The sequence below is a fragment of the Botryllus schlosseri genome, chromosome 9 (assembly GCF_051294905.1).
Source record: "Botryllus schlosseri isolate E-star chromosome 9, Bs_hap1, whole genome shotgun sequence".
Lineage (NCBI taxonomy): Eukaryota > Metazoa > Chordata > Ascidiacea > Stolidobranchia > Styelidae > Botryllus > Botryllus schlosseri.
The window spans coordinates 24,992,197-25,012,091 of NC_137244.1; the positions used below are offsets into that span (position 1 = coordinate 24,992,197).

General features: G+C 39.2%; 1 protein-coding gene across 1 annotated transcript; it reads right to left on the bottom strand.

Moving 5' to 3' along the window:
* Positions 1 to 269: 269 nt before the first annotated feature.
* LOC145446489 (uncharacterized) lies at positions 270 to 18,956 on the bottom strand. Its single transcript, XM_080324794.1, has 14 exons — positions 16,975 to 18,956; positions 15,904 to 16,108; positions 15,598 to 15,783; positions 14,700 to 14,851; positions 11,120 to 11,297; positions 10,828 to 11,013; positions 9,921 to 10,048; positions 7,720 to 7,897; positions 6,862 to 7,047; positions 6,253 to 6,347; positions 5,714 to 5,885; positions 3,698 to 3,883; positions 1,436 to 1,690; positions 270 to 547 (listed from the first exon to the last, which is right to left on the bottom strand). Exons 1-14 carry the CDS (start codon positions 17,145 to 17,147, stop codon positions 485 to 487), a joined length of 2,343 nt encoding a protein of 780 aa, XP_080180920.1. The 5' UTR covers positions 17,148 to 18,956; the 3' UTR covers positions 270 to 484.
* Positions 18,957 to 19,895: the final 939 nt, after the last annotated feature.

Below are 19,895 nucleotides of genomic sequence, written 5' to 3' on the forward strand. Positions count from 1 at the left end.
AAGGTGTCGGAAACATTGACACATTACCTTTATTTTGAATGGATTACGCATGCCAGGTACGTAGGAAGCGTAATCATGGCATATTAATGAACACTGAACAGGCTTCAAAGTAAACGAATTTCCTGCTCATTTGATACAGCCCGTGGTTTTAGTCTTTCAAAAAGCAAGTTTTATGTTTTGAATTCCAAGTAACCTTACGCGGGCTGCATTTGGCCCGCGGGCCGCACTTTGCTCAGGTCTGCTCTACACACTCTCAAAACACCATACAGTTATTCAAAGACCAAAGTATATTTATAAATATTGGTATGTGACAATTGAAACATATACGAAACGGGGTAAACCTACGTGATATCAGTAAGATTACTTTCCGATATATAAAAGTCGGGTTTCTGGAACAAAATTTCCTGTCGACTCACAGTGAGATTTTATTTGAAGACCGGTACAGCACTGAATTCAATACGTATTAGGAAGGATGAATTTATTTTCACGGAATTTCAACATTCCTGTTGGAGATACTTCCCTTGTTTTCCTTTGTGGAAGACGAATCCTGCAAAACATGATCAGATGTCTGAAAGCCACTCAGAATCGCGCGCGAATGTGTAATCGTCTTCGAATTCAAGTTGAGCAATGGTTTGTAAAACGGCTACCTCTATACCTCTATTTTCATTTTCTACAACACGAAAGAAAAGTAAATCATGTGAGGAACATATCCCAATATAGCGATTAGCAACATGACTAAATCCAGAGGTGGCCAAAGTATTCGTCATTGGAAAGTAGAAGTCGAGCTAATGTCGTCAATTTTTGTTCAAGTACAAGTACGGAGTAGGGATTTCCAAGTGAGTAAAAAGTAAAAAAGTAAGTATTCCAAGGTCTAGTTTTTCCTGCGATTTTGAGAAACAAGGGGGCGAAACCACCAAATGGGGCGACCGGATGGCGATAGGGGTCGAAAATGTTAGAACATCCGGTGGGATGTGGTAATTAACACGGCCAAAAATGCACGTGATGACCGATAATTCTGCATATGACGCGAAAAAGGGTCAACTCAACGGAAAGTAGACGCGGAAACTGTTTCTACGAACACATACTCGGGAAAATGACACTTTTTAGTCAAGTCACCAGCGATCAGAGTTAGGTGAACCGGGGCCTATACTTATCGTAGGCCCCGGGTGAACAAATTTCCCGTTTATATGTCTTCTTTTTCGGATCCGTAAATATGGGGGCCGGAAAGGAAAGGGGGCGATGAGTCGAAAATGGTTTGGAACCAGTGATCTAATAAATGTATAGGTACCGTGTATCGCTTATCGGTGGCATATATAGAAATGTTAAGCCATTTTAAGACATTTGTATCCCATGGAAGTGAAGTTATCTTTGTTTTTTTTTATCAGTGTAGAATTGGTGTAGGCCTATATATGGGTTTACCTGAGTAATCACTCACCGAGTCTGGTGTACTTTGTTGGTGCCTTCGATTACTCGTGGTTCGTAAAATCTGAGCCTTTGTTAGGATAGGAATGTTTTGCGAAGTTGTTAAAGCTGGCTGCAGTTTTATTGTGTTGGGCGCATTTAATACGCTTTTTGCGGAGCTTTCTTTCGAGATGGCTCTTCGGGGTATTGACGTCGTACTCGGGGTCGCAATGTGAATATTCTCTTCGGAGCTGTAGTATTCATGGGCGTCTTTCACGATGCATTTCGCCTACCAATAGACAAATTGAAAGAGTAGCCACACATCGTAATGCGGTATTCTAAGCCCCGTCCTGGTAACCAGTTCCTATAATATACTGTTTTTTCGACTTTTGTTGCGTTCGACGTGTACTGATAACGTACAAAATGCAGAAGTTAATATTTGTTGTACCGTATATATCTAATTTCTTTCAAGATCACTTCAGAATAGTGATACGCTGTGATGATTTAAATAATGTAGCCAACACAGTGATACGTTTTCACTCTATAAGTAACATCCTTATAAATACTGTTAATTAGTGATCAGTTTTGATGTTGTGATACATCGATTAGCTTCTCAATAATTGTATGGGAGTTAATCGCATATCGCATAATACCCAATACTGCTTGATTGATATTCCGATCACAATGCGTATTCTCAGTTTTCCCACCTATGTTCATTGTTCAGTTTTAGTTGCAAGAATTAACTAACTGAAGTCATAATCAGAACCGTGTCTACAATAGACTTGCAGTATATCGAATATCTACGAGAAATCTTCTCCCAATTTCATTATACTTCTCTATTGAAATAATCTTTATCTGGTGTTCGAGGGCATCAACTCCTTAACCTGACTAACGAAGAAAATATTCTTCGCATACGTATTTTTAAGATTAATCAGTGTTGTAGTGGTCACTGAATCATGTCTGTTTTACGACCAATTCAGTATCGAGTAATCTTTAAATCCAGGTGGTTCATTAACTTCACATATTCACGTTTACCAAATGCTCACGAAACCTCTTATTAGCAGTTGTCAGTTGACCACAAAATCTACTAAAACAGACGACATCTGGCTCTTGAAAGTATCATCAATTGTTTCGAAATTCCATAGTATATGAGCAATGATCTCCGTGAATATGAGGACGGAAGCTTCTTTCTCAAAGTCCAGCCTTCTTAGTTCCTAATTTAAACCGTTGATATATAATCTATTTTTCGAAAAAGACCGCATTTAAAGGTAAACACCAATAAAATTTTTGATTGAAATTACAATCATAAAGTATCCGAATCGCACGACCCGTCATTGCATCCAACCTCAAAATCGTAAATATCATGCCGAAACGATACGACAAAAATCCCAATCGTGTCCAGCACGCGATATAAAGAGTTGATCTCTTGTAATTAGCATATAATTCCCGAAACGCCTATTTCTATGCATTACCTTTATGGTACCAACGAATAGCATGACATGCATTGCCACGGACTTACATCTTTGATGGCATGCTACATTAGATATTTAATTTTTAAATGTGGGTCAATTCGAATCCATGGATTAGCCGAATTATTCATGATTACCTTCACTAGTGACCGTACGAGTTTTTTAAGTAGTCTAATGACTTTTTAGTTTGACAACCAAAGAATTTTCAGTTTTCCAAAATTAGATTAGAACTAGAATTATAGCTACACACATTATACCAAATTAAACTAGAATGAGAATTATAGCAAGACAGTTTTTTCCTAATTAGAGCATATAATTAATATTATAGCTACAAAGTTTGTTCCAAATTAGATAAGTATTAGAATTAATGAATTCGCGAAAAATGGAAATTGAATCAAGGTCAGTGGATATCAAATCATAGCTCATTGTCGTGAGCATGAGAATGGCAACTCTCTGTAATCTGCACACCAAGCTATTGGGTCTTTTCGCAGTATACAGTTCTCCTGAATCATTTCAGGAAATCAAGAAATGAGTTTAGAATTTACATTAGATCACAGAAACATTTCGCAAATTGGATTCGAATTAGAGTATAAACAAGGAAACATTTCACGAATTAGATTAGAATTATATTATCGGCCTTTCGCTCTAATTGAGACAACTAGAATTACCTATCGGCCGTTTCTGCAACATATCGTTAGAGCATTACTCTTTGCTGCCAGCTACAGTGTTTGGTCACATCAGCCATATATATTATTTAGCGAAAAACAAACACTATTGTGAGAGTAGCGAGCAGCATTGGCGTGAATTGGGCCCTTCGGAATACTAACCCAAGCATACAGTGTCGCCGCCACGTTGCTGACCGATCTCACACCCTGCAAGGTCAAATCGCTCAGTATCAAGTCTGCTATTTCAGCTGCATCGCGGTGTAGTTCGCTTATCTGAAATCCTTCTACCCGCCGAATGAGGGAATTCTTGTCCATTCTGCACATCAGTCCACGGATTTTTTTCCAGTCCTGGTTAAATATATAACGAAATGCGAATTCGAGTGGCTCACGGGAGTACCGCCAGTTTAAATTTCAAACAATTACTATGCGATTGTGATGAAAACCGTTACCAGTATAAAATAATACTTGTACAGTAGGGCTCTTCAAAAATGACATTTTTTTCTCAAATCGTACTGGCTACTTGATAAAATTGTTAGGTTACCTAATTTAAGCCTACACACAAAATTTGGTTCAATTCCAGCCAGTAACCGCTTTGCTACAGGAGAAGAAAGTTTCTATTTATTAAATAAAAATAAATAATAAAAAATTTGAAAATTTTCTGTTCACCCCATGAAAGTGTTAGGCTGTCCATAGAAACGATGCTCACCAAATTTGGTTCAATTCCAACCAATGGAAGCGGAGTTATTGCCGTCGAAAAATTTTGATTTGAATAATATAGTATTTGCGGTGAGCACAACTATAATAAATAAACAAAGAATCGGTCACCGTAAATACTATTTTATTCAAATCCAAATTTTTCGACGGCAATAACTCCGCTTTCACTGGTTGGAATTGAACCAAATTTGGTGAGCCTCGTTTCTATAGACAGCCTAACACTTTCATGGGGTGAACAGAAAATTTTCAAATTTTTTATTGTTTATTTTTATATAGTAAATAGAAACTTTCTTCTCCTGTAGCAAAGCGGTTACTGGCTGGAATTGAACCAAATTTTGTGTGTAGGCTTAAATTAGGTAACCTAACAATTTTGTCAAGTAGCCAGTAAGATTCAAGAAAAAAAGTGATTTTTGAAGAGCCCTATTGTACAGGGCATCTCCAGAACTTCCCGAATTCATCACTAACGCGGTACTACTTGGGACTCGGGCTGGAGAAATTCGAGTACCTGGGTGATTTGATTCTGAATCGAGCATTCGAGTATCGCTCGTGATGACGTCACAATAGTGGATGATGTCAATCGTTCAAATATGTACCTTTTACGCGACCAAATAGAATATTATGCCAATAAGGATTATTTGGTAATATTTCGACCATACTTATTTCAATGCACTCTGAGACAATGAAGGCCGCTGTATTTCGGTCGCTACTACTATATGTGATTTTCATTAATGTGAGTCGCTCTTTATACTTGAAGTTTCCATATTTTGAGATCCGAAAAAGAGGACACTTTTTAAAAACTATGAAAGCTATATAATACCGGAAATAAAATTGGTTAATATTAAAAGTTCGACTCGACCTCCGTTTTGACGTTCGCTGCGTCGAGGTGGAGTTTTAGATGGCATTTTAATACTTTTTCTATAGAAAAAGAGGACAAATTTCCGAGGACTCTTTCAATTTATTGAATAATGAGGACGTATGGTAACTCTACTTTACTACATGTTTCGTATGCGGCGATACAACCAAACGTGGTCTACAGCCGGCCGCGGTCAAAAATAGCATCAAAACTATAATTCTCGTTGATAAATTAACTTTTAGTGTCAAGTAGCGTTTAATTTTCGTACACGACAATATCATCTATCACTACTCGACTTGAAACATTAGACTTAATACTCGATTCAGATTCAAGTAATCGAATCATCGTGCCCACCCTCTTAAGTCGTAACATCACCAACCCGAATCGGGACATAGTACGAAAAAAACGATCAATTAAAAAACAAATAGTATTTACTAATATCTAACTAAAACGACCAACTACATTTTTGTAGTGTAATGTTGATATGTAATGTATACGAATAAAGATTCTCCCTCTCTCTCTCTCTCTTTCCTTCTCATTGCAGTTTGCAACTAGTGATTGCGTTCAATGTAATACGGTATGTCTTATTTCAAATATTTTGAGCAACTCACTAAGCCTCCGGGAGATTCGCCCAAGATCGTAAAAACTGCTCTCATCACTTTCTCTATTGTAATCGGCGGTCTTGAATACGCATGGATCTCGGATATACGTCCCCGCGACATTTTTGTGATCTCTGCCCGTATTCTTTTCATATCTTCGTCGGAATCTGCCTCCACCGCGCCACTTCAGACGAAAGTAATCATTTCAATGACTCGACGTAAAAGGCACATATCACATGTGGAAGTTAGATCAAGGTATCTTCTGATTTCATTTGTTCCCGATTCCACTCATTGATATGTCGTTATTGGGATACACATTTTACGATTATAACTAAACAGTATACTTTATATATGCGCATATAGTTATCAGTATTTCAAAACTGATATTTACATAATTTTAGCGGTATTTACTGAACTCTATTGCATTCGTTCAGGTGCACGTAGGATTACTACTCCTGACGAAATATTTAATCAAACATTGGCGAAATGAAATGATCGCTGCTACAGGTAGGAATATATGATTATTATAGTGTTGTGATCTATTTACTTACTCATCAAGACTATCCGATATGCGCGTCTGAGACGTTTGATTGCTGTTAACCGTTGACGCTGTCTTGTTTTTCCATGTAGTGAGAACGTATTTGCCCTGGAATATGACGGATATCTTACAGTTATGTTTACCCTTACTCTTGTAAATGTCGTATCAATCTTCAACCAAATCCAGTAACATATGTAATAGATTATAAGCTAGGAATCCTAATGCAATTTCCTCTATATTTTACTGTAGAACATCTGTATCAAGTTCGATTATTCGCCATGTCATCGCATTGGGTACCTTCTAACTGCCTCATAACTCAAGTATCAATATTAAGGCAACTGCAGACTACCACAGATATGTACATTGTCCGTTGTCCATCGCCTCCCAATGCAAGTTGAATTTTGCAATACAGCTTCGTCAGCTTGCGAGTTAACTACAAGAAAGTCTGATGATATACCGTTGCGTCACGGGCTTGAGTTCATTTCGTGTGAATTGAAAGTGTTCATTGTTGATAAAGCCCATCGCGATTAGCTATAGTTCAAAGACTTCCATTTATGAAATGATTCTTACTTCCTATCTTCATGGCGATAAGTATCCTTGCATTGCCGGTTAATGTGCTTACCCAAGCGAAAAACGTTGCCGCCACGTTGCTAACAGTCTGTACTTTTTGAAACGTTAATTCGTCGAGTAACTGAGTCGCCACCCGCGCTCCTTCTGCAGTCAGATCGCGAATTCGGAAATTTTCAATTCTTTTCGTTAGCGAGCGTTTGTCCATTCTACTCATCAGGCCTCTCAGCTTTTTCCAAGTCTAACGAATAACATGTTATAGGATATAGAGCGGAGTTAGTTCTTATGTCAGTGAGGTCCCATTGAAAATACCCACAAGCCGACCTCGACTGTAGAATCGCGGATTAAGTGTTGGGGGTAACTCTTATAACGAAAATATACTCCTTTCCATCAACAGTAATATTTTATCAACGAAAAATGTAACTTCAATAGTGCATTTCCTCAGTTGTTGACTGGATACTCGTATAGTTAACATTAACGCAGCGATATTTCCGTCAGGTAGTGATCGACCCTTGCAAACGTCATAGTGCACACGTACGAAGCGCTTCGACATTGGCAATTATAGGCATGGTACAGACATACAAATTTATATTGGATGACGTGCACCCGTCATATTTCTTATGGTCGGGTAAAAGATATATATTGGAACCTTACAATCCATTATTATTATTACCAGTAGTCATACAACGTGATAATCGAACACTCAACTCGGAATCGAACCACCCAGATACTATATTTTGCTCGGCCATGTACCTACGAGGCGGCAGATAAATGATTCAATAACAATTGTATGTACCAGGGCCCGCAGGTGTAAACGGATCATTGATATTGAAACAAAATGAAATTCATACAGAACAGCAATGAGACCGACAAGCTGCGTAACGTATAGGCCTACGTATTATAGTTGCCTTACCAGATTGCTGAAGGGCTCTCCTAATATTGCAAAAATTGCTTTCATGACTTTTTCAACAACTACTGGCGGGTTGGAGTAGCTGTGCACTTCGGTGATGCGGATTCTCGTCATCTTTGTGATCTCCTTCTGAAACTGCACGATGTCTGGAGTTGGATCAATGTTTGACTGACCGTCCTTCCTGGGATGATATGAAAATTTATCATTCTTCCATTTTGTTTGTGCCTAGATCTGTTTAGATAGATATGGAGCTATCCGAGAAATAATTATACACAGCAACAGGGGCGTAGCCAGCCGAGGATAAAGGGGGGTGTTCTAAAGTAGAGGGGGGTGTTTCGTCAACAAAGGATGTTCTGAATTCTACCCGATTTATCGGGCTAATTGTATGCACAGATGCTTCTACTACAAGAATAGGATAATCTCGCCCGTGTTAACAACTCCATACGCTTATACATAGCCCTGTTATATTAAAATATAACGCCGATGTCGTACGCTACGATCGATAGCAGCCAGAGTACGCCTCTTCGTAGGCGCGCCTCTAATTACTAAGAGCGAGTTACGAAATCGACAACACGCGCGCGCAGATCATATTTCAATCAACGCAGCACCGGGAGATCTTATGATTTCGCATTCAGATAAGTAGCGGACTCGACTTGACACGTACCATAACCAGATTCACGAATGTTAATATATGCAATGCAGTCGGAATCTGATACATCGTGATGACTTGTGACATGATTCAGTTCAGTTTGATGTAACGTCTGTCCGACGTTCCGTTCTTTTTTGTTTCGGCCCGTAACTCATCCACATAACGCAGTTGTATTACTACGATATAGCATCCCAACTGGTAAGCCGACATAGCAGCCGAACCAGACATAACTTGCCCGCAATTACTAAAAGTGAGCAGTGTGATCAAGTTGCAGTACAGCCAGAGATATTGCCGTTTCGCGCTCACATAAGAACGCGACCTCGAGTCGGATATCATAACAGATTAAAAAAATGATAATGTAGAAAGCGGAATCTCTTATTTATTGATGAAATTGGCGATGAATTAGTTCGGTTGTTGGAGAAACGACTGCCCGTCTTGCTAATCGTTGCTTAGCCTCTAACACATCTCCTGATTGTCATTGGTTTAATATCCGCGCAATCACACCTTCACCTTAGCTATGAATTGTTCACAGATCGTTTCTGCGGATCCGGATTGATTCAAATTATGCACCACGAGTTTAGATTCAACATAATATCGTTCGCTAAATTGATGTAGCATTTTTCTATGTTAGTATTGTAAAGAGTAAAAACCAATATGTGCGGAAGTGCTATGCAATCGTTGATATCAGTAGTCCGTCTCAGGCCCAGGCTTAGGCTCAGGCTCGTAATCGAAAAACCATTCCTTAATTGGATTACGATGCATAAGAGACAAATGCGGATTATCCAGGACTATATATCGTCACGTTATTACCACATTACATCGAACACTTACAGTAATACATAGCTAATCGCTGAAATATCTAGTTTTTTGCGCCTCCGATGCCTCTATGATTATGATTATTTTTATTCTTGGCTGAATGTGTGAAAGCAGGACAAGAGATACCATAGCACTAAAAGGCGGGCAGTCGTTACTCACATAACCGAGTTGTATCAAATTCATTCATGTATCAAACAGATTCCGCATTCGGCATTTGATTAAAACATGGCAAGATAGCAAGCCGAGTCGCCAATTTATTTATAGCGAAATAGCGAGATCTCCCGCTGTGCTGTAATTGTAACATGACACCTGAAGCACTCTGGTTATCACAGACGAGAGAAGAATCGGAGAAAAAGGGCACATTGGCATCGATCGTTCAGTGAAAACACTCGCCGTGCATCAATTACGAATGCGTGATTATGGCATGAAATAATACCTCTAGATTTGGGATTAAAAAAGGGGGGATATTCTAGTTTGGAAAGGGGGGTGTTTGGACACCCAAAACACCCCCCCTGGCTACGCCCCTGCACAGCAATCATGTAAGTTAAGTAAACAGGGGCCTATACCAAACACGCGGGCTACTAGTGAACACATAGAAATCGTCGACTCCGGGTTATTCCGGTCACTCTCCAGTACCAACACCATCATCGCATCTAACTCTATTGCAGACAGCCGTTTAATTTTCTATATGGACTGGCCCAACCCGAATCTCAATATTGTATCAAAGTCCGTTACGCACTCGTTGTCGATCTTTGGCCTTTCGTAACCATCATTCTTATGATCGGCGACGTCATCATCGTCTTTTATGAACGTACGAACGTTATGCCATTTTCTAGGATTATCTGCTTCTCGTATCACGCATTTCACCTGCGATAGAAGACATGAAATTTGAATGTTCGTTTACATTTGCTTATTGTTTTTTTTTTCTTGTTTCTGGAGAACATAGGATCTCCCAAAACCTTATATATACCTAATTTAATTATGTTGAATTACATGCAGTGAGTAAACCAGATCCACATCAAACCGAACTTGCATGCAGAGGTGGTCGGTAACGATGTATACTTTTACTTTTTCGGAGTACTCAGAAGTAGGTTTTGCTGAGTGGATATGATATAAGACTATACTTCCACCTCTGCTTCACAGTTTTCAACTTTTGCGAGAAACTGTATCGAATACTTACGTACTTTTTACTTATTTGGAAGTCGCCAAGTCTGCTTGTTATTGAGTACAGACAATGATTACTTTGACCACATCTGTTTGCATGTTGTTGTTCTCAACTTACACATTTTCAGGACAGAGCAGGCTATATTCAATTTAGTATATTACACAGCACGAGACTTGAATATTCGTTGACATAATGTTTATCAAGTTCCCATTAACAAAGTAAGCAAGCCAGGGTGTCATTTTTTGCTAGTTGTGAGCGGCGTATGAGTAATTCTACTGCTGCGTCCACCCGACTGTCTACTAGATTCATGTAGTCACCTCACTGCACCTGCAGTGTCTTGGAAACCTATAGCAAAAGCTGACCACGACTATAAGCAATTAAGCATGCAGTATTGAGAGTTAGTAATCGTATACAAGATGGGTGTTCCGTGATCGCAAATGTCAAATCACCATGACGATTGGGCAGATAGAAGTTTCCTTACCCAAGAATAAAACAAAGCGGCCGCACTGCTAACGCTTTTGACGTCGTGCCACGTCAGTCCATCCAACGTTTCCTCGGCGTACTGTTTCGCACCCATCTGTAGATCGGCTATTTGAAATGCGCCGACTCTTCGGACGATTGAGTTGCTGTCTGTTTTGTTCATTAGCTTTCGTATTACGCGCCATTCCTGAAATGTTGACCAGCATCTTAGTAATAATAGTTAAATTGCTCTTAACAACTATATGTAATTTGTAGAATAGGCTACACGAACAGACTTTCAAATATACACTTACCAGCTCTGCTGGATTTTCTCCAAGCACAGTGAAGGTAGCTCGCATAACACGCTGTATCGTGATAGGAGGATGCCCGTACGCTTGTAGTTCCGACAGTTGTCCTCTCGTTATTCTTTGGATATTTTCCCTGATCCTAAGTGTTGTCAATCCGTCTTCTTCCTGGCTATGTTGTCTTTTGCTGTAGAAATGAATTATGAAATGGCCGTGATCATATCGTAGTAAAATTCGTCATATCAAAGTTTGTTGGGAGATCGGCTTCAGATTTGCAAGGTAGTAGGGATGGTGTGAACCTCTGAAAGGTTCAGGTTCGTGTGAACGCGAACCTTTTTGAAAGGTTCTATGTGAACACGAACGTGAACCTCATGACGTCACGTGACGTCATATTGCTAATTCCAACCCTACATTTAAATTAAGTGATAGCCTATATTAATGTACACGATACCGAGCGACGACCCGGGCCACATAATGACACAATGCTTACATACATATGGGCAGGCCGTGTTATTTTTGGCATTTCAGGAGCCAGATGCCAAAACTGCCAAAAATAAGAATTTGAAAATGCCAAAAATAAGCAATTTTTGGCATATGCCAAAAATAACACGGCCTGCCAAATAGTTTATTTCGTTCATGGTGTTGTGTTAACAGTATACCGCGTTACAAGCGAGAAGAGCGTTTGTGAAAGGCAGGTTTCTTATTCTGGGTCCAGCCCACCCATTAGGGGTGAAAGCATACTGTCCTAAATGGTGTGGGCACAGCGAGATTGAACGGCTGACTGCATTTATGGTTTACGTCATACTTTCCATTTTTCCAAAGGCAATCTTACGACCATTTTGACCGGCTTGTCGAGCGCTAAATTTGATAAAACGGGTATCAATGAGAGGCTGCCGCAGTAATGATTACTAAAATATAAATTATATTCTGCTCATGGAACTGGAACCCTCAAAATCAACCACAATTTTTGCATTGTGATCGAGTTGAACATTGTGACGCAACAAACTGTCTGGCTATTTCTGAGCTGCATAGTCTCGTTTTGCGAGACAGTCTTGTTGCGTCAATGTTCTTAAACAAGCTAACCTTCCCAGGACTCTTCCATGCGAGTAGGTAATAGCCACCTGAAGTGACAAAAGTCCTCCTAAAATATATGGGTAGACTGAAGGAGAAATGATAGTCGGGCTACTAAATAGAATGTGTTGAGAGACAACACAGGAAACTCCTAGAAAAGGATCGGGAAGAAAATTATTTCCGCGATGAGATCGATGGCACTGGCGAAGTGATCTCTTTTCATGATGCATGAAAGGCGGTTCGGCCCTCCAAAGATTATGACGCTCTGAAAACCTTTTGTGGATGACTGGCAACATTCTTTCCCTAAACGGCTACTGTTGAAGCCGATATTTCCCAAATTCGCTGGGCGAGAAATGAATTTAGGAGAAACTTAGCTGACCTGAGTTGGGAAGCACTGTTACAGTGCAAACGATTTAAGTCTATTCAACAGCTGTAACAATCAGCTGTTGAGCGTGTTTGTTAGGCTTTTTTTTTGCTTAGTGGCACCGCTTCCGATGGATACTGCACATTTTGTGGTTTCGTTTGATATTATTAACCTATGAAATCGTTAGGTTTTTTCTTCTTATTGTTTGTTGGCACTGATTATACGTGGATACTGCACATTTTGTGGTGTCTTTTGACAAACTAGCCCAAATAAAGCGTTCTTGTGACTAATTCGAGGCTGAAACTATCTATTTAGAGGACGATGCCAAAACTGCCAAAAATAAAAATCGAAAAATGCCAAAAATAAGTTATTTTTGGCAGTTTTGGCATATGCCAAAAATAACACGGCCTGCATATGGGCGTTTGAAACCTCGCTATATGTATCAACTGAGGCAGTCACATAATATGATACTCCAATAAAATCAATATCATCATTCACTTTGCCGACAATTTCGACGAGTAGTTGCCAGTGAATATAAGCTTACTCCTTCACGGTCTTCGCCAGACCGGAAAATGTATTCGGCGTCTGACTATTGCTACGTTGATAGTGGCAGAGCGTAAAACATGTTTTCATATTTGGTACGGATATTAGGCTACCCCACAAGTGATACAACCGTATCCAACGTTTCAATCGCACGGATTTTGTTTTAATGATACAGTAAACGTATTAAGTCAAGATTGACTTCTAGATTTATTACATCAAAAAGCGATATCAATCTCATTGATCGGTTGAATAAGCATCATCCGAGGACTACAGGTACTGCATATCGCTCGTGATGTTGCGTGATTGCGGGTCAAGCTCACAGCAGAGAGTCACTAAATATTCATATACGGGAAGCTGGATATTTCGTGCAAACTTTTGTAACAAAGCAAGTAAAATCTTTGAGATTGACAAGGTTGCTCGTTTTGTGTTGATTTTTTATGCTGCCAGCGTCATGCATAGAGTGGCCCGCAGTTGAAATGCAATAAATTCGAGCCAAAAATATCATAATGAAGTGAAAATTGTAATATATGAAAAAGGTTCACAGTGCAGAACCTACCAAGGTTCTTTTGTGAACGCGAACCTCTAAATTTCCGAGGTTCACACACAGAACGCGAACGTGAACCTCAAGTTCACACCATCCCTACAAGGTAGCATAAAACCATGTGTCTGGTTGCTCCGGCTTCTCAACTATCATGGATTTGATCACCAATTTAAGTATTGTCATTTATGTCGCTAGGGACGAAATTGTCTGGCCTATTTCTGTGTTTACCCACAGTCTTATGGTATCTGCGTGAGGGAATTGCTGATATAGAGTGCCATATCACATGCTGCAATTTCTAGCTAGTACAAGTGGACGTAACGATCAAGCTGCATATGGTCTTTCGATAAAAATCAATCCATTTTATGACATAATTACGCGATTGAAAACATTCAACGTTCTTGTTTAATACCTTTATTAAAAACATTTTTAAACAAGCGTGTTTAAAACAAATATTTTAAATTCAATCTCACCAACAGCAGTTGTTGCATTATTACCCTCAAATGATTTGACAATGAAAAACGTTCCGTATCATTGTCGTAATACATTGCCACGCTCTCCAATTTGTGGAGTGATGAAAGCCAATTTGGCCGATTGAGAAACTTATAATTCGTTGCATATGACGGCGGGTAAATTTAAAAAAGTTAGTGAGCTATCGATGGGCCTACACTAATAGTGGGATGAGTATATGCACTGTCGTTTCTAAATGGCCTCTGTCACTCACGCCCATGATTCGCCAACCTACGGTATTTCGACCCGGTTAGAACTGAGCGACGCGTTTGTGTTTACATTATGAAGAGAACACCGAAATCGTGAATCCTCGTCGTGTTTAGGCTGCTATCACAAACCAAGTATTATTTCGATGATTGGGTGTTTACGTATGGTTTGCCGCAGCCAGTATTCAGTACCACCGCATCGTTATATATGCTAGAAAAGTCATCGCATTCATTCACACTTTCTTTTAGGAATTTGCAAACAATATTTATTATCACCATAAATTTTGCAACATCAAGTATTTACATGCTAGTTACTATGCTAAGAAATATGTCATGCATTCATTCATTCATTCATACCTAAATTTCTTCGTCTTGGAGTAAGTTTGTTTTGACTTTTCTTGACCGATAATGTATTTCACGTTCTTACTCTTCTCTTCTTCCAGTTCTTTTTGAAAATACTTTTTCTTTATTATAGCAATATGGTTGACAGCTCTCAAAACATGTTTCACCTGTTTGAAAATATTAGGCTCAATGTACAAATCGATTTATCAGCATACCTTCCTATCGATTGCACAAATACGCCAGCAGCTCTTAACAACTACTGCTATTGCGTTACAAACAAAAACGGTTGTTGTCACGTGTACCAATCAAAAGTGCTTAACACATCGCTTATTTGACTGACATAACGGTCATTTTGATTGTGATTTCTTTACCGTGTCCTAATCCCAGCATCACGTGGGAGATCTGCTCGCGTGGCCAGAGGCACTCAAGTACTCAAGTAGAGGTATAAGTAACGTCGTAAATTTCGACTCAAGTGCAAATAGAATTACCGATTTCCATTGACTATTTTTGACGAAAAGAAAAACAGAAATACGGTTATCGTGACGATTTCACAGATAAAAGTGATGCCAACTTATCACCATACTACTTTCTACTGTTCAAATCTAAAGAGTAGAAGTAAGTTTTCGTAAGAAGCTGTTCAAATAGAAGTAGAAGTATTAAAAAATCATAATCAGTTGAGTAGGTGTAGTGCAAGTAGAGACAGTCTCCAAAAATGTAGAATTACTTCATTACTGACCACCTCTGTATATATCCCTGTTCTGAATGAAAACTTGTGGGATGAGTCGATGACCGTCAGGATCAAATTTTACTATCTCTACTGAAGTGTCAACTGTGGTTGGGTGCTTGGCACAATTTAATGACGCGAAAGGCCATTGCCCCATGTAACTCACTAAATAATATTATGGAAACTTACCCAAGCTAAAAGTAATGTCGCTACGTTGCTTATCATTTCAATGTCCCGCTTTTTCACGTCACGCATGATTTCTGTCGCATCCGCAATCGCTTCGGGTGTCAATTGGTTAACGTTGAAACGTCCCACTCGCTCCAAAAGAGAGTTCTTGTCTTTTTGATATAGTAAATGTCGCAATTTCTTCCACGTCTGAAATATTGAATTGGTGTAACGGTATTTCACTAACCGGAAGGATGTGATATATGTATTATTCGGCGCCAATTAATTAGTCGATAAACTTTCAATAATAATAATAATTATCATCATTACCAAGTCGGTGGTCATTTCCCCAAGCAAGGCAAAAACGGCAGTCAACAGTTTTTGTAACGGTTCTGGTGGTCTGCTGTAGCTTTGTGTTTCTGCAAAACGTGTCTTGGATAAATTAACAATGTCTCTCCGCAGTATTGATATTCTCGTCAGGTGCTCGTGAAGGAGCTTGGCGTCATCATATTCTTGTCTCATTCGATCGCTGTACCTGTCAAAAATGCGTATGCTCAACGCTGTGAACAGTCTCGTAGTTCAACTAACCAACCATTCCTGATGCAATTCTGTAATTCACTAGAATAGGATGTTTGAACTCGACCGACATCGGGCGTTATACCAGCTTTATATTTCATAAGATATGAATGAAGTATTATCAATCACGCCCCCATTATAATGAAATGGTACAGATAAGTGGGTCTAACCGGTGGTCAAGTTTGAACAAAGTCAGTATTTTAAGAATTGAATCGGATAGTGTCTTTAATTAACCTGATTCACGGTGTCATATAAATATTAATTATAATTATAATTATAATTATCAAGTCATGAGTCATAACTCATGACTCGCATAGAGCAGGAGTCATTGCGGCTTGCTAGCAGAGATGAGCATGGATTAGGATTAGGATTTGAAAAAACAGGATTTGTGAAATTTTGTCGGATTTGGATTGGATTAGGATTAGAGATTTTTTCTGAACGGATTAGGATTTGGATTTGCCGATTTTCTAGGAGATTGATATGTCGTCTGGCGAATGGCGACAAACTTTGTTCAGATCACTTGATAATGTACTTTTGGTACACTAGACTATGGTATACTCAGTGCCAATGAGCATGAGAGGTGCAGCCCAACGTTTGTTGGTTGTGAATGAAAAATTTCCTTGCAAAAATTAGCATCTTTTCTGAATTTCAAGTTGGAATCGGATTAGGATTGGACATGGACTTGAATAGACAAAAGTTATGGATTAGGATTTGGATTAGGATTTGATACTTCGGATTTGGATTGGATTAGGATATAGAAATTCCAAATCTGCTCATCTCTGCTTGCTGGTATTGGAATGCTATTGGAAAGTGAATACAACGTACCCGCCGTCTTGTGCATCGGCCAGTACTCGCGTCAAAATATCGAGGTTTCTGATTCTCATAGATTCCAACAACCGCAGCTTCATCCGGCGATCCTTCAGCAATATGAAAACAGTCTTATTGTTCGTTATCTCTGGAAGTCCGTTACCGTCGCTGTTCATGGTTTGATCTGGCATCTTCTATACTGGAACTGCGTTCGGACTTCCAATACTTCTACCGGGTGAGTTTATCTGTTTTTATCCTTCGGTCGATTGAGTTGTCAGATTAAGTTAGAACAAATCTCTGAAACGCGCTTGCTTCGGCGTTCTAGGTTAATCTGATCTTTTCCTAAAAGTTCCTAAAAATTCGAATGTAAGTGAAGCACTTTTCCAAATATACTGAATATTACCGGACCATGATCTGATACATCGACCTCGCCTTCCGACACATGCCACCTCATTTTGAATGCTTGTCCTTTTTATGTTATCTTCTATTACTTTTCATTCAGTGTGCAAACTGTGCATGCCTCATCTTTTACATCGTCTAGGCCCAGGTTGGAGCCTGATTTCAAAGTCTACGCCAAGTCGTTTCGACACCTTCTTATCTTTACATGGTATCGCAATCTTATGGTGTTTTTGAAATAATATTGTTATTAACAATAAACTCAACTCAACACATGCCATGTATCTCTTTATCTTTGAAAAGCCGTTTTAATAAAATTAGATCTGTGTATGATTTTAAACAATTTCACTAACGAAATGCGAATCAACACAAAATATAATATCTGTTCATCGATACCACTTATATGTCGTGTGGACGTAATTGCAGTGCAGCAATGTTTATATATATAGGCCTGTCACGGAAGCGCAAACCTATTTGTCTTGCCACTCGTCGTAATCCATGATCTGACTATACCTGGTCCTTACACGCCATTGTTGGCATTCCACAATTGGACATGTGGAACCAAGATACTTTTGAAGCTTACATCCCGCTATTGAATAATTTATTACTCCCATAGCATATCTTCATGAAAGACCACGCGAGTCAGGTGACAAAATATCTCAGCACACGTGCCGGTCAACGCAAGTCTGTCCACGAAGGCTTAGACGTGTGTCGTCATACTAATAATATTCCAGGTAGTTCAGATATTTAGTAACTCAGAATTGATAAAACAGCGATTGTTTTCAAACTTCTCTCTTGCTGTTACGAAGTCGCCTAAATCAATTTTTCTGTTTTGACTACGGTATCCGGTTATCTCTTACTTGTTTAGTTAATAAACGAGTCTGTAACTTTGTTTCGACATGACAAAAGTCGGGACCATCTCATCTGAATTTTCAGTCGCTTTTAGACTGGCATTGCTGGTATTTGCTATTACTACGTTACACAATTTCACATCACTTAGTGTGACTAACTTTATCCTACCCAAAGTTGTGTGTAACTTTACCTGTGCGGCTACGCACACTGTTCTACTGAACTGTACTGATGATCATTACATCGTTACATGTTGTCGGATCAGGTATTAATTATGACTAGAAGGTGTAACCGCACCCTCAATATTTCTGTTTGGTTCTGAGCAGTCGAAGGCCGAGATTAATTCTTTTGATGTATCATTACTTGTAGCCCCTCTTTTACCTCTTTTCGAATTGTTCATTTACGTACGAGCTGTACTTGGACTTATTACTCCTGAGAAATCCAAAACCTTATCTATTCGCGATTGCGATTGCAGTTTCCCGACGGATTTATTCCCCAATTCGACATTCATCCCCTTTCACTGATACTGCGCGTAATAAGCCCGGTTGCGAAACAGATATATCTTTGATTCCCGCGGCGCATCTATCGGAATAAATCCATAAAATCTAGTGTTTGCATCTCTTCGATGTTCAATAAGATTGTAGCACTTGTTGACATATTCCTCGCAATATTTAGCTGATAGTATAATTCATGTGAATTATTAATTCAAATCGAAGCTTTATCGCTGGTCTTAATAGCTCAGTAAACTATACAAGTTTACTCCACTCGATCTATCTGAATGGGGGTAAAGTTTTCTTAGCTAGCGACGGTGTGACATTGTACCGAGATCGGGGATCTCAATATCTCGTGTTTACATTGCCTACCTCGAGTTTGTTTCACGTTGTGATATTCCATGAACGGTTTTGATATTCCGATGACAGATTAACGTCTCAGAATTATGTTTACTGTACGACTCCTCATATTTACTTATTTCATCTTCACAATGGAATATCAATGTGTACGCGCCACACAGCCCATTCAACACTGGAGCTTAGAAATGGATACCTGCTTTATTAGGCGCATGTATCAATTGCGGTATTGGTTCGCGATTATTAGCCTTCGGTAAACCTTATCGTTCTATTTTGTCTTCGATTTGCTGCACTACACACTGATAATGGAATTGACGTCTGATACATGTGTTATAATTTAGAACCCGTGAATATATCTCGAAGTAGTATCCACGCTCAACATTTAAGGGCCTATATATTGGTATCCATAGGTGCATTGAGAATGTAAAATGTGTATTCCAACACTACTTTCTATCTGTTGGAGTATATGGCCCTGGCCATGGTCACTTATCGGATCTGGTCACTTGGTCTTTTTATATGTGTGTATTATTGGTCATGTGGCCGGTCGTGTGGCCTGTTTAAACAAAGAACGAGCAATGGGATTGGAAAACAGAATGATCGGCCCATGCGGTTTAAAGCACAAGAACGACTACTCTTTACCCGTGGGTCATCACGATATAATTATAAGCTGGCCAATTTCCATGCTCCGTCTGTTTTATTCGTGATTCGCGCTGTGTAATATGTAACTATGTATGCGTTGTGAGGAAAACAAGAGATATAGCTCTATTGTCTCATTATTAATATTAAATCACCATTAGGGCTTCCACGGAAATGATTTTGGTTCACGGGATATAAACAGGTATGGGA